The 12086-nt window shown below is 47.9% G+C and overlaps 1 protein-coding gene across 2 annotated transcripts; it reads left to right on the forward strand.

Moving 5' to 3' along the window:
• Positions 1-948: 948 nt before the first annotated feature.
• On the forward strand, positions 949-9016 carry OSR2 (odd-skipped related transciption factor 2). 2 transcript variants are annotated; one of them, XM_027615856.2, is made up of 4 exons: positions 949-1462; positions 5550-6318; positions 7399-7498; positions 8352-9013. In XM_027615856.2, exons 2-4 carry the CDS (start codon positions 5663-5665, stop codon positions 8424-8426), a joined length of 831 nt encoding a protein of 276 aa, XP_027471657.1. In that variant the 5' UTR covers positions 949-1462; positions 5550-5662; the 3' UTR covers positions 8427-9013. The 2 variants fall into 2 exon arrangements, with proteins under 2 accessions (XP_027471657.1, XP_027471647.1); XM_027615846.2 differs by having other exon boundaries at positions 1086-1462; positions 8270-9016.
• The last annotated feature ends 3070 nt before the right edge of the window (positions 9017-12086 follow it).

A 12086-nucleotide genomic window follows, 5' to 3' on the forward strand; every position in this document is an offset into this window, starting at 1 on the left:
GGGGCTAACGCAGATCCCCTCTGGTGACTCGTCTGGGACGAAAGGGGTTTTGCTCAATGTTGTTCACGCAGATCTCGTCTGGAAAGAGGCTTTTTAAAATGAGTGTGTCATTCCCTTTCTGTCACTCGATCACCCTACTTACAGCGTAGCTGAAGTGCGTTCTCAGACTCACACAGGACCAAACCTTTAGAAGAACCTGAAAAATGTATCTCTACACCAAATTCGATTAAGTTTCTTGGAGACTGAACAATGAATTGTATTTGGGGGGGGTGCTGGGAATGAAGATGTACATGTTTTGAGAAGCTACAATAGTATTTTCCTAAAATTTTTAAATGATTGTTCTTCACCCATTCCAGATGGAGTCTTTATTGTTTGCCAATGGGTTGCAGATGCCCACCCTTTAACCAAGTTGGTTTACTGCTTATAAAATGTACCTTGTTTGATTAAACCTTAAATATTGGAAGAAATTTCTTCTGGACATTCCACGTATGTCTTTGCAGTAATTACGGAATTAGTCAATTGTCATCTCTAAAAACAAACTTCGTTTTGAAAACAGCAAGAAAAAGCAGACTACAGATAGTCATAATTGACAAAAAGTATGTACAAAGCCGTATTTAAAATTGAGGGAAATGTGATATATTTTGGAGAATACAGTCTAGAACTGATTGATTTTACTCTACGAAGAAAATGGTTATATTAAACCTGTTAAGATGTGGAAATTATCTGGCGAGAGCGTGAAGTAAAACTACAAAATGCCCTTTGGGTTTCTATTCAGGGTCCTCAGGAAGCGGAGAACCAGTTGTTCAGTTTCCAACAGTATAAGGAAAAGTGGCACCGAGAAGGAAAGGGGGTAGGCTTTGCTTATGTGTGAGTTTTGAACTGAGTCACCTTCGGCTCATCTCTCTAACAGGGAAACCTCGAGCAAACCTGTGCCTTTAAGACTCAGTTGCTATCCAAACACAAGTAAACAGAGTGGACCATTAGCGGGCGCCGGGCGCGGAGGCGGAGCCACGCTCCGTGGGCCCCGCGCTGCTGCAGGACGCCCGCCCGAAGGGGAGGCGGGGCTGCTACTAAAGCCCGGGACTCCTGGCCGCGAGCAGCCTGGGGAGGGACGCGGGCGGGGACAGAGCTCCGAGCGCTCGCTGCTGGAGGGTGATGGCCCTGCCAGACTGCGGGCTCCGACCGAGAGGCTCGCGGAGGCGCGGGGTTCCGGGCGAGCGCTGAGCGCCGGCTCTAACAACCCCCGGGCTTTACAAACTCCACGTCCACAGACCTGAACGAAGGCGAGGATCCGCTCTCGTTTTTGCTGCTCGTCGTCCTCCAGATCATGTCCGCGGCTCCCGGGATTCCGCTCGGAAAAAGAAGTTTGCCCCGCGTGGACCCAATGACCTTTCCGAGCTCTGCGCCTCACCACCTGGGCCGGGTCTGAGCCGCGCTGCCCGGGCGGACCTTTCTGAGGGAGGTGAGTGTCTGCTCTGGGAAGGAGCTGCAGCCGCCTTAAGGAAGGAAGGGTGTAGGGGGTGCAGGGGACATTCACATTCTCGGTCAGGCGTGCCGCATGTTCAGAAATTGTGAAAAGAAATCAGATGGATGCAGTCTTGGGGCATTGTGTTTCTCATTTTATCGGATCCCCGGCACTCCACTCCCAGCTAACACTGAAGGACACACGCTTTTATGTGGCTGTCTTTAGTTTTGTTTTGCGACATTTAATCTAAGCATTCAGTAAGGCTTCTTATAAAAGCTGATAAACGTACGCTGAGATGAAGCCCCATAATCCCGTGGTGTTTCTGACGGTACGGTAGTATTCCTGGTCCACCCGTCCCGGGGCAGCCGCGGCAGCGCACAGCGCGAACGCGCCGGGACTCACACTGCCTGCTTAGCCCGCGCGTTTCAGAGGGAAGTAATAGTCCAGTCCCAGGTAATTCTCCAACCTTGTGCTGGCCTTTTGATTTCCCTCCCACCCTCCAGTTCTGGAGGTGGGGGGCGGTGGGGGGTGCAGAAGGCAAATTCCCCTGGGGTTTAAACGCTTAGATTCTCGCGTAAGAGCTACAGAGAAACGAGTGGTGGTTGCAGGAAGGAGGGAGAAAAAGGTGTTTGCGGAGGGAGCGCTGGATCCGTCTCCCTACCTGTTAGCAGAGAACAAAAGAGGGTTGGCGTTTCCCGAAGCGAAACGGCGCAGACAGCTACTTTCTCTGCTAAACAAACAGCAGTCCTGAGCAGAACAAGAAAATTACTCACGCAGGGGGAGCGAGGGAGCAGAGAGAAACAGAACCCAGATTATGCGGAAGGCATCTTAATTTAATTAACTCCTTGGGAAGGCAGAGGCGCTGCGAAGGGGCAGGAACTTCGCGGCCGTTTTCCTCTGTTCACCTGATCCAGGCTGACCATCATTATTACTTTTTAAATGATCTCCTTATATCTACTAAGACTTTCGCTCTGATTTATGCAAAATTCCACTGTGGCTTGGGCTGAAGTTCAGCGAGTCTATGGATCCATCCGTCATTTCTCTCACACCAACACACAGGTTTTAGCAGATGACCCCTGACTGTACATTATTTTTAGATAACTCAGTGTAATAACAGCATTACCGAAGAGCAAGACTCTATCAAATTACCGCGTACCTTTTTTTCTCCAATGTTTTGAAAGCTTCTCTGAACTGAAATTAGTTATGTACACTTTTTTTACTTGTTGACAACCAGGGAACTAAATTTTACAGAACTTCTGTACATGCCTGGAAATCCCTGTGAAGAAGACTGATGAAAGAAGACTAGCCTCAGCTCCACCAAAATATTAATGTCTTATCATTGGTTCTTTCCTTGTAAAAATTAAAAGTAACCAATGGTCCGAAAAGAGGTAGTGGAGAAATGACAGCAGAGGATGATGATCGCTGTTATTGCCTGAAACTCCGTGTGGGAATTACATGCTCAACTCTAGACAAAACGAAAGTACTTTAGATCTCTGCCTTGACTTAACATATCTTTTGACATACATTTCCAGCAACTCGGTGGGAGAGTAGAAATCTAAATTCCCTAATTATTTATGGCAAAAGTGTTTGGTGGATATTTAGGGTTGTTCTGTTTGTAAAAGGGTTGAAGTCACCAATGGTTTGCTCTTCCTCTATGAAGAAACTATCTGTCCTGCAAATTAAAATGAAAACTTACTATGAAATACACTTTTGTGCCACTTTGGAGCTGAACTGTAATAGAGTTGCTAATTTTTGTGTTATAATCCATTTGAAGAAAGGGGAAGGAAGATGGCACTCAACTTTGTGCCTGCAAAATTAACATGTAATGTTTAGGGCAGATTTCACTTTTTGCACGTGAAATGGAAATCACAGGTGGTGATATTCCTTTGATTGACAACCTCCCCCCGGCCCCATAACAGTGGTAGGAGTTGTACTTTGCCTCCTGTATTTATTTCTAAGAAATCTAGTCTGGGAATACACCCAAATAATAATTTCAGTTTCCTCTGTAAGGGGGAGACCACTTTTTAACACTAGGGGGAAGATGGTATTTTGAACCTCTGGAAAATCCTCATTACACAAAAAGAAGGAAATAAAACTGTAACTTTTTATTTTTAATGGAAGAGGAAATAAGCAGATAGATTACCAGGGATCTTAGGACCTTTTTTTCTGCCTTTCTAGGAGGGCTTGAGGGTTGCCACTGAACAAAAATGAATCGTGATTTGTGGTGGGAAAGTTTAAGGGAGGTTTACAGTTTCGGTTGAATGGTCTGACTGAGCCCCTCTGACTGTTAACACACCTCTCATTAACTCCCAGTCTGAACTCCCAGACCAAATACCACCAGGCAGAAGCGGTTCATTAATAAATCCCTGTCTCTGAGCATTCCAAACAGGAGAGGAGGGAGAGAAGGTGTGGGCCTCACTGAGGCAACCAAATTCTGCCTTGTCAGAGCGCTGTGTCATTAGCGCGGTCCCCCAAGTCTGCCCTTGGAGCCCCGGGCAACACTTCACAGCGCACTAGAGAAGATTCAGGCGTGTAAAGGGGCGGGCGATGAGGGGAAGACTGGACAAACCTTCCCACCTTCCTGCTACGTTCAAAAGCCAGGCTTAAAGGTTGTTGGCTCTAACCGGCCCGCCTGCCCCTCTCCAGGGAAAGTGCTCAGCTGTGAGTCCCGCAGCTGGGGAGCTGCCCTCAGAGGCAAGGCCCAGGTCGGCGGACCTAGCAGAACCGCTGCTAAAAGGCAGCTGGAAGTGGGAAAAGGTGGGCCCACTCTGAATGCAGGTGAGGTGTCCTGGGGAACCTGGGTCTGAAATCAGACCTCTCTATTGCTCTTTGGGGCGCCGAGAGATGTGAGTGCTTCCACCCTGCTTAGGCCCAGGCCACACACGTCTCCCAGCAGATAAACGAGCTTCTTCCAGGCGGGCAAAGCCGCGCTGTACCCGGCCCGCTCGCTGTGACTCCCCTGCTGCCCCTTTCCTATCTCTCCCCAGGGAGCTCACTCTCCTCCGCTCCTCTCTGCTCTTCTTCTGAGGCCTCCCCCGTGTAGGAAGCGGCTCCCCGATGCCAGGCGGGGAAGCTGCTTCGGCCTCCCGAGAGCTTGGCGCTCAGTCTGGGAGAAGGGGTTCCGGCCTCAGGGAGGTTCTCCGCCCACCCACCCCTATCCCACACCACCGCACCGCACCCCCCCACCGGGAGCCTGAACCATCTGGAAGGGATCTTGGTAGGGGGTGGGAGGGGACGGCCCATGGAAAGGAGGGGGGGGCGATTCCAGGCTGAACCCGGCCCCCGAGGTGTCACTTTTCTTTCCTGCGGCCCGTCACCGCTGATAAATGGGATTGAGGCAGAGGAAGGAAAAAGAAAACCTCCGAGGTCAGCGCGGGGCGAGATTGGCCCCTCCGAGGGCCCGAGGGCCCTGGAGCGCCAAGCGCACCGGGACTGCGCTCCCGCACCCGCGGCGGCGTGGCCCGGGTAAGCGCGGGAAAGGCGACCACGCGACGGGGCAGCCGGCGGGAGGCGCCACGCGAGGAGCAGCCGCACCGCCAAGGCCCTCCTTGTCGTTCCCTGGGGAGCTCCGAGGCGCCTCGGCCACAGAGCCTCGGCCTTAGGCCTGCGGGTGCGGGCGTCTCGGGCCGTCGTGTTTGCCCGAGCTTCGCAGCACAGGGTGGGGTGGATGGGCTGAAGTGGGTGCTGCCTCTGCAGAAGCACAACCCCCCCCCCCCACCAGACACACACACACACACAGCCCACCTTTCTTTCTCCCGGGGCCCGGGTCTTCCGTTCCTCGCGTGCCCGCAATCCGACCTTCCTGGGGGCGCCCACAGAAGGGCCGCCGGGGCGCAGGGTGCCCCGCTCACCAGAAGGCCACTTCCTGTCCCGCCTGACACCCTGGCCCCGGGGCCAAGCTCGGGGCGGACTCGCCGGGCAGGCGCCATGCTGTTCCTTCACCACTCCTTTTGAGGACCCTGGAGTAGAGTGGGGAGGAGGACTTTGAAGGAAGGTGTGGTAACCCTCGCTGGCGCCAAAGGGCAGGCCGAGCGGGCTTAGATAATAGTCACAACTCTCCCTCTCTTTCCCCCGACATTTTTAGGGTTCGCTCTGCGTGCTGTTGTCTCTCTGGCTTTTCACCGGAGCCCCACGCCCACCTGCCTCTGAGTCCTGGAAGAAAGGGGCGGTTCCCTCCGCCCCCCAGCACCCGGGAAAATGGGGAGCAAGGCCCTGCCGGCGCCCATCCCGCTCCACCCATCGCTGCAGCTCACCAATTACTCCTTCCTGCAGGCCGTGAACACCTTCCCCGCCGCGGTGGACCACCTGCAGGGCCTGTACGGTCTCAGCGCCGTGCAGACCATGCATATGAACCACTGGACGCTGGGGTATCCCAACGTGCACGAGATCACCCGCTCCACCATCACCGAGATGGCGGCGGCGCAGGGCCTCGTGGACGCGCGATTCCCCTTCCCGGCTCTGCCCTTTACCACCCACCTCTTCCACCCCAAGCAGGGAGCCATTGCCCACGTCCTCCCAGCCCTGCACAAGGACCGGCCCCGTTTTGACTTTGCCAACTTGGCGGTGGCCGCAACGCAAGAGGATCCCCCTAAGATGGGAGACCTGACCAAGCTGAGCCCGGGGCTGGGTAGCCCCATCTCGGGGCTCAGTAAATTGACTCCGGACAGAAAGCCCTCCCGAGGGAGGTTGCCCTCCAAAACGAAAAAAGAATTTATCTGCAAGTTTTGCGGCAGACACTTTACCAAATCCTACAATTTGCTCATCCACGAGAGGACCCACACGGATGAGAGGCCATACACGTGTGACATCTGCCACAAGGCCTTCCGGAGGCAAGATCATCTGCGGGATCACAGGTGAGGTGGGGAAAAAGGTTGGCCTGGGAAGGGAAGGCGACTTTATCCAGAGTACCGAATCCCTGAGAGACATTCCAAGTGCCACTAAAATCCCCTCTGAACTAGAATATATCCCCAAAGTCCCTCCCTGGCGGCCAGCTACAACTAATCCCCAACATTTACCTTTTTCCTCCGCTGCTGTATCCTATTGCGTCCTTGTTTGGAATGCGGGAGGGCCTTTCCTCATCCCTAGGCAGTTGCAATCTGGTGGGTTGGCCTTGGTCCTGAGATCTGTTTCCCAGTTTCTTCTCGGTCGCAGTTGGGGAGGCGGAGCAGGTAAAGCCGAGGGCCTCCAAAGACCTTCCAATGGTGGGTATTAGTCTGCGCTGCCGTCAGACCATTTCTAGAAATGTTCTCGGGCGACCTTCTCTGGGTTCCCTCCCTTCGCTATCTACCCACCCCCAGGTGTACCCCAGAGCCTGCCAAGGCGACCTTTATTTTATTTTATTTATGGGGGTCTTGAGATCACTGAATTTAGAAACAGCTCCCCACACCCCCTCCACGACCTTAAACTCTGCATTCATACACGGCAACTGAAGAAATACTATAACGTAAGTGTTTTCATCCGGTAAAAACTTCCCAGGAGAGGGGTTGGGGTATCTTCTCTCTGGACTCTACCTGCTGTTCCACGGGGTTAGGACTTCAGTTGGGATCCTCCGCGGCTGTTTAGGGATTAGCTAAAATCAGTTCCCCTGAATTCAACCTTGCCTAACATCCTGATTTGGCCAGTTTAAGTACCAGAGAAAGCCGTAGAGACCAGGAAGGACTCCTTCGGCATGATTTTGAGCTCCAGAATACGCCAGAGAGGGCGATCAAGTGTAGATAAAGCCGGCGTCCCGTGAATGTTTTGAAGAATCTGTTAGTTGAGGTTAACCATAAACAGAATTACACAGGAAAAAAAAAAAAGTAAAATCTAAAAACATAAATAATGGGAATCCCGTTTCTTTTGTCCTTTCACGACTTCCTTTTGAATAACTGTCGAAAGAAACTCCTCACCGTGGTGGTAAAACAATTTCAATGAAACCTTATATTGATTTACAGGTATATCCATTCCAAAGAAAAACCTTTCAAATGTCAGGAGTGTGGGAAAGGATTTTGTCAGTCTAGAACTCTAGCGGTTCACAAAACTTTACACATGCAGGTAAGTTTGTTTTCTTGTTTAAAGACAATGGCTGGTTTGGTTTTATCATTTTTGCTCCTTACAAAGGTGTTCAATGGCAGGCTCTTTCTCTTAAAGGCTCTGTTTAAATTTAGTTTTCTAGGTGGGGAAAACAGCACTCAACTTTTTTATATCCCCCCAAAAATTAATCTTACTTAACACAAAACATTATTATATTTTTCTTAAAGAAAAGACCATTCTCTGTATTCTAAATCCTAATTTTAGAATTATTTTTTCCCCATCTGATCTGCCCTGCATTTAAAGCTTTCGTGTTTGGGAGGAAATAAAGGTAATTTCGATAATGGAGGCATGGTGAAATCCCATATGCTCTCTCTCCCAGGGGCCTCATAATTTGTAGTTTTCTGAACATTGAGGAATAGTTTAATTTTCCAGCAAAGAGGAGCCTTATTGCCCGGGAGAATGTCGTTCCTTAAGAGAGGATTAGAGTTTTTCCTTCCTCCTTTTCCTGCCTGTGACACGGTGATGAAATGTAAAGAGCTGGAAATCACAAAGCCCACCACGGTGGCCACCGGCAGTTATCAGTGTAATGGGGGGGGGGGCGCCCTGTGTGTGCCTGTGCGTGTGTTTTCATGATTGGAGGATTAGGAGCCAGATTTGTTCCTGCAAGTCCCCTCTTTTGTTGTCGTGCGCGTGTTATGTTAACGCTTGTGATACGGATAAGACAGAAACTATTGAGAAGCTTGCGGTGGTGGTGTGAAGGATTAATCCTTTGCTTGCTTCACATCTGAACAGGAATCTCCACACAAATGTCCCACATGTGGAAGAACCTTTAATCAGAGAAGTAATCTGAAAACTCACCTTCTCACCCATACAGACATCAAGCCCTACAGCTGCGAGCAGTGCGGCAAAGTGTTCAGGCGAAACTGTGATCTGCGGCGGCACAGCCTGACTCACACCCCGCGGCAGGACTTCTAGAGAAGCCCAGGATGTGTCCCATGCCGCCGCGGCTCCCCTCCCCAGACACCTCTCCACGCCTCCCACCCAGGGGTCGCACCCCCAACCCCTTACTGACCCCAGCTCTTCCCTTGCTGCAGCTGCACCTGCAGCTCCAGGGAGTTAACTCTTCTTCCCCAGACTGAGAACTGTAGAAAGCCACACAAGTACAACCCTTCACAAAGAGCATATGCTAGTTTCTTGTAGATATTCACAGCTCATTTTAGAGCTTTGTACATAATGTTATGGGTCTTTGTTTTGGTGTTTTGTTTTGTTTGTTTTTGTATCTTGTTGGATGCACCTAGCTATGGAAAATGGAAGCCAAATTTATCTTCAAAGAGTGTATTTTCAAAATAAAACTTCTTCTTGTTTGTTTCAACACTTCTGCAAAAGCGTCTTGCTATTTAACTTCTGTTTTTCCTCTGGGTTCTAGAAGAGTAGGATGCCTCTAAAATATTCAATATTGAGGGTGTTCTTTATCCTTAGGTTTTTAAAATAAGACTTCTCACAATTCTCTTACTGAAGTTCAGCCCTTCCCTTTCTGTATTGTGGCATTTTGGAATTGGACAGTTTGGAATTGGAATTTTTGTTTTTCGAAGATATTAAAATTGATACCCTTAAGGGTTTATCCCCTTTTGTTTATTCTAATTCCTTGTGTATTATTCCTTCAGATAAAGCAATATAATGATCTTTGTTAATAGCATGCAACTCCATGACTGCCCTACCTGAAAGCACAAGGTGAGAAAAGTCCTTGACCTAATGGCAAAGTTTATGATGGACAGCTTCTCTTACCATTAGACTTTGAACACTATCATTTAGCACTATAGACAGAGACTTTATCCTGGTTTCAGGAGAGAAGCCTAATAATCCTCCTATAGAAGAGTGCAGGAAGGTGCAACCTTCAGAAGATGGCAGACGAGAGGAGAAAGGAGAAACTACTTAGCTGTGAAAATATTTCTTTCCTAGGGTGGAGATGCTTTCTTCTAGAAGGTTCAGCTTTCTCTGCAAAGCAAACTGAGTTAGGTCGCTTGCAAAGTCTCTGTCACTGGTTGGCGTTTAGTGCCTGGGAAAATGCCAGAAGTATAGGTACTCTGGAGCTCATGGCAAGTATATAATAATCTTCTGAGGCATTTCAACCTTTCCCAGATGGTTCCTGGGGAATGTGACACCAATATCATGACAGATGACCTGTATAGGATTTAGGTGGAAGGCTTTGGACACAAATAAACTGTAGTACTAGGCAGGGGCTAGAAGGGAAATAACTGGACTTAAGGAGGGAACATCAGAGGAACCCATAGCTCAGTAGCCCAGTAGGTACTCACAGGCTTTAATACTGAACAAAAGGGTAAATTAGGTCCTCTCGGACTTTTTTCATTTTTATATTTGTGTTGGATGACATGTTTCATCTTCAGGGTGATACCAGGCAACTCGTCCTATGTTTGTACTTTAGAATTCTCCAGAATGGTACATAGGGATTTAAGGACTAGATTCCAAATTTTTCGCCAGTGCCTTGTTCAATACAACTTACAAAGAGGTTTTAAAAAGTGTTCCAGATTCAATGCTCACTCTGTTCTCAGGGGAGCTGGCTGGAAGTCACTTTTGCTTCTCATGAGAGATGAATTCTCTCCAACAAAGTGTCCACTCACCAAGCCTGTGTGTCTAATGCTCACACAAATTCATTTCTCAACAGGGGATGGGCCCAGGTCTTCACTGAGGAGAGGGGGAAGGGATGGAGTGTAAGGGTGCATGTGTGTGTGGTATTTAGAAGACTGAAATTCTTGTTTGTTTTCTTGTGTTTGTACAGACTTAACTCAGTGACCTTCCTACCTCTACTCTCTCAAGCTCCTGCCCACCTTGGCACAGAAGATCTGAATACTTTAGGGCAGGGTTACACATTGACTGTCCCTAGAGCTCCCCTAATCCTGCAGGCATTTTCCATGTAGTCAGTCTCGCTTCCCCACCCACCCCAACTGACTACAAGCGGCAGAGTTCCATTGCACGGGGTTCAGTCCAATTATCAAAGAACGACCCTTGCTCACTATCAAGCTCCGGCATATCCTTGAAGTCCCTGTCACAAGGATATTTAGATAGGAATAACCAGAATACGGTTCCTCTACATTTATTTTAGTTGAAAAAATAGGAATCAGAAGAGAATGAGGAAAAAATAAAGTGGAGAAATCAGTTCCTTCTTCCTGGATACACGCTATTTCAAAAGTTAACATGAATTTATTTATACAGTCATTCATTTAACAAATACATATTTTGGGATCTTGACTACTTAGATAATTTAAAAATCTAGGGGCGCCTGGGTGGCTCAGTTGGTTAAGTGTCTGCCTTCAGCTCAGGTCATGAGCCCGGGGTCTTGGGATGGAGCCCCATGTGGGGCTCCCTGCTCAGCGGGCAGTCTGCCTCTCCCTCTCCCTCTGTCCCTCCCCCCAACTTGGGCTCTCTCTCTCAAGTGAATAAAGTCTTTTTAAAAATCTGTAATAGGGCTTAATTTAACAGCTCCCTTCAATCTGCACTCTTAAAGCCAGCATCCATCTAGACTTAGAAAGTGATCTAGCCTCAGAGCACACTCTTCCACACCTCGTGATCTCAGGGAAACTTTTGAACAGTGGGTTCCTTCCTTTCCAAATTCAGAGTTTTGTTTTCTTCTTCTTTAGAATGTTCAAGTATGCAGGAAATGAATCTTATGTGAGAAAAACTTATAAGATATCGTAAGGAAAATGATATCTTGTAGCTTATGAAATTAATCTACTGAGGGTTTTTTTGTGGGTTTTTGTTTTGTTTTGGTTTGATTTGGGTTTTGTTTTTGTTTTTGTTTTTTGTTTTTTGGTTTAGAGGAGAGTCATTATTTGAGTTTTAGATTAGCCTGTGTTTTCCTTACACCCTCTACCATAGTCAGCTCATGAATCAATACTCCTGGCCAGAGACCAGGAATGGGAAATATCACGAGTCATAACCACAGTGCTGAAGAACTTCATGTACAGTGGTTAAGTATTGAGCTGTGACTTTATTCTTATTTTGCAATCCATGCATGAGATTTTAAAAATAATATCTAAAATTTAATTATATTGTAATCAGTTTTTAATGTAAAATTATGAATGTGTGTTAAATTACGAAGGTGCACTTATTGATGCTAATATTGAAATGTAGGTCATCAGAGTATTAGTGTTTTATAATTGCAGTAATTAAAATTGCTATGTGGCACAGGCACATCCTCTTACATAAGGAAGCTTTCCAAAATTTAACTCTAAGACAACTAAATATTTAAAAAGCAAACAAATCTAAAATTTCAAATTATAAATAGACCTAGTTACTACTAGTGATCAAATCAGAAGCATATACTGGGAGTTTCTTCTACTGTTCATTTGTCATATGTTAGCATAGACATTTGAACCTCTTCACTTAAATCATGTTCAGTCAGGTACCCTTGCCCTAGTTTTGATTTTGGAGGGACAGCCTACGCCTGGAAGGCACTTAGGACATAGTTATTGAATACTGTCAACATGATAGACTATGTGCATTTGGATTAAACAGAAGAGAAACTACAGCAAATTTTAATACCAGAAGGGTATTACCATGGCATAATGGGTTACCTTTCCTATTCCCAAAG

The sequence above is a fragment of the Zalophus californianus genome, chromosome 4 (genome assembly GCF_009762305.2).
Source record: "Zalophus californianus isolate mZalCal1 chromosome 4, mZalCal1.pri.v2, whole genome shotgun sequence".
Lineage (NCBI taxonomy): Eukaryota > Metazoa > Chordata > Mammalia > Carnivora > Otariidae > Zalophus > Zalophus californianus.

What these genes read in the sequence shown, in the direction of transcription:
- OSR2 (XM_027615846.2), top strand. Translation starts at nt 5,663, where the DNA reads ATGGGGAGCAAGGCCCTGCCGGCGCCCATCCCGCTCCACCCATCGCTG. An exon ending in GATCATCTGCGGGATCACAG is followed by an intron (nt 6,319 to 7,398) that starts GTGAGGTGGGGA and finishes ATTGATTTACAG; the next exon opens with GTATATCCATTCCAAAGAAA. An exon ending in ACAAAACTTTACACATGCAG is followed by an intron (nt 7,499 to 8,269) that starts GTAAGTTTGTTT and finishes ACATCTGAACAG; the next exon opens with GAATCTCCACACAAATGTCC.